The sequence below is a fragment of the Dacryopinax primogenitus genome (genome assembly GCF_000292625.1).
Source record: "Dacryopinax primogenitus strain DJM-731 SS1 chromosome Unknown DACRYscaffold_7, whole genome shotgun sequence".
Lineage (NCBI taxonomy): Eukaryota > Fungi > Basidiomycota > Dacrymycetes > Dacrymycetales > Dacrymycetaceae > Dacryopinax > Dacryopinax primogenitus.
Window position 1 is genome coordinate 708,752 of NW_024467204.1, and position 1,392 is coordinate 710,143.

Genomic DNA, 1,392 nt, shown 5'->3' on the forward strand with positions numbered 1-1,392 from the left:
CTGTCCCTGAACATTCCAGCAGTACCTGGACTTGTACCTGGACTTTCTCATGCAATACAAAATCAGTACTCAAGCCCAAACCGCGAAGGGATGTAATCATCCCCCATACATAGCACAAAGGGAAAACCCTCAGAGCCACTCCTTGTTCCCCTATCATTGCCTCATCAGCACATTCCCAAACCGCTAGAGAAAGGCTTACATATTGGCTCACGAATTTGCCGCTCTGCTCCGGCCCGGCCTTCCCAAGCACATCAAGCATCATCCCCACGCTCTGGGTTGGGGTGAGCGGACCGGTCCAGTGAGGTGCCGCTTTCTGCAAAGCGGCAGTCATGGTTTGCAGGCTTGGGAGGGCCCAGTCAGGCGCTAGGATACGGTTAGATGGAAGAGAAATACACCAAAAGGGAAGCACGCACGGGGTTCTAGTTGGGTGTTGACCACACCTGGGGAGATGGCAAGAAATGTCCATCCCTCTTTCTTGTACTTCGCTGTGGAATGTTAACCCTGAGAATGAAGACGAAAGACAGACGTACCAGCATACTTCACATTGACCATCTCCAGCGCGCATTTAGCGACCGAGTACGCGACACACCAGTCAAACTCGGTGTTGAGACTGAACACGGGATCTCCCAGGCCCGAGCTGAGGGTAAGGACCTTCTTGAGGTCCCCTTTGGCGAGGAGAGGGAGGAACACGTTCGTCGTGAAGATCACTCCGAGGACGTTGGTGTTCCAATTATTCGTGAACGAGTCTAATAGGGCTGCATCGGATGAACTGCGCAGGCATGTCAGCACAAAATGAGCGTCAAGAGCCAAGGAACGCACAACTCGTCAATGGCGTTGTATTGGTTTTCGTAACCCAGATAAGCGGCATTGTTAATCAAGACATCGACTGAGCCGCCCGTGATTCTCGCCGTCGCATCCGCACAAGCCTGTCAAACCCTCAGCACGTCATCCCATCCAGAGGCACTTGACAACCGCGCACTCTCATGTCCTCGGGTTTGCTGATATCGCCCTGAAGAATATGTAGGTTCTTCTCGCCCTTCAGCTCCTGTAGACCCGTGGACTTCTCAGGGGTGCGCGCAATAGCGATCACGACATCCCCTTTTGCGAGGAGTTGCTTTACAAATTCGAGCTAAAAGATAGTATAGCATGTTAGACAGACTGAAGAGGAGTTGGATGTGAATCACAAACCCCAATACCGCGGGATGCGCCGGCAATCACGTATGAGGGCATAGCGGGTGTTACAGTTCAGTTGTTGTTTGCTGGCGACTTTAGCACTTTAGGTAGTTAACAAGGCAAGTGAATGTGCATACGTAGCAAAATTTTGTGATGCTTTTATACCCCATCTTCACAGTAGTCGTACTGACTTGCCCGTTGGACGAACCTTGCTGGTGC

General features: G+C 51.7%; 1 protein-coding gene across 1 annotated transcript; it reads right to left on the reverse strand.

Moving 5' to 3' along the window:
• Nucleotides 1-363: 363 nt before the first annotated feature.
• DACRYDRAFT_88467 (NADP-binding protein) lies at nucleotides 364-1,230 on the reverse strand (the record flags this gene model as incomplete). The annotated part of the gene is made up of 5 exons (XM_040776856.1): nucleotides 364-485; nucleotides 531-769; nucleotides 820-926; nucleotides 980-1,129; nucleotides 1,189-1,230. 5 exons carry the CDS (start codon nucleotides 1,228-1,230, stop codon nucleotides 364-366), a joined length of 660 nt encoding a protein of 219 aa, XP_040629643.1.
• Nucleotides 1,231-1,392: the final 162 nt, after the last annotated feature.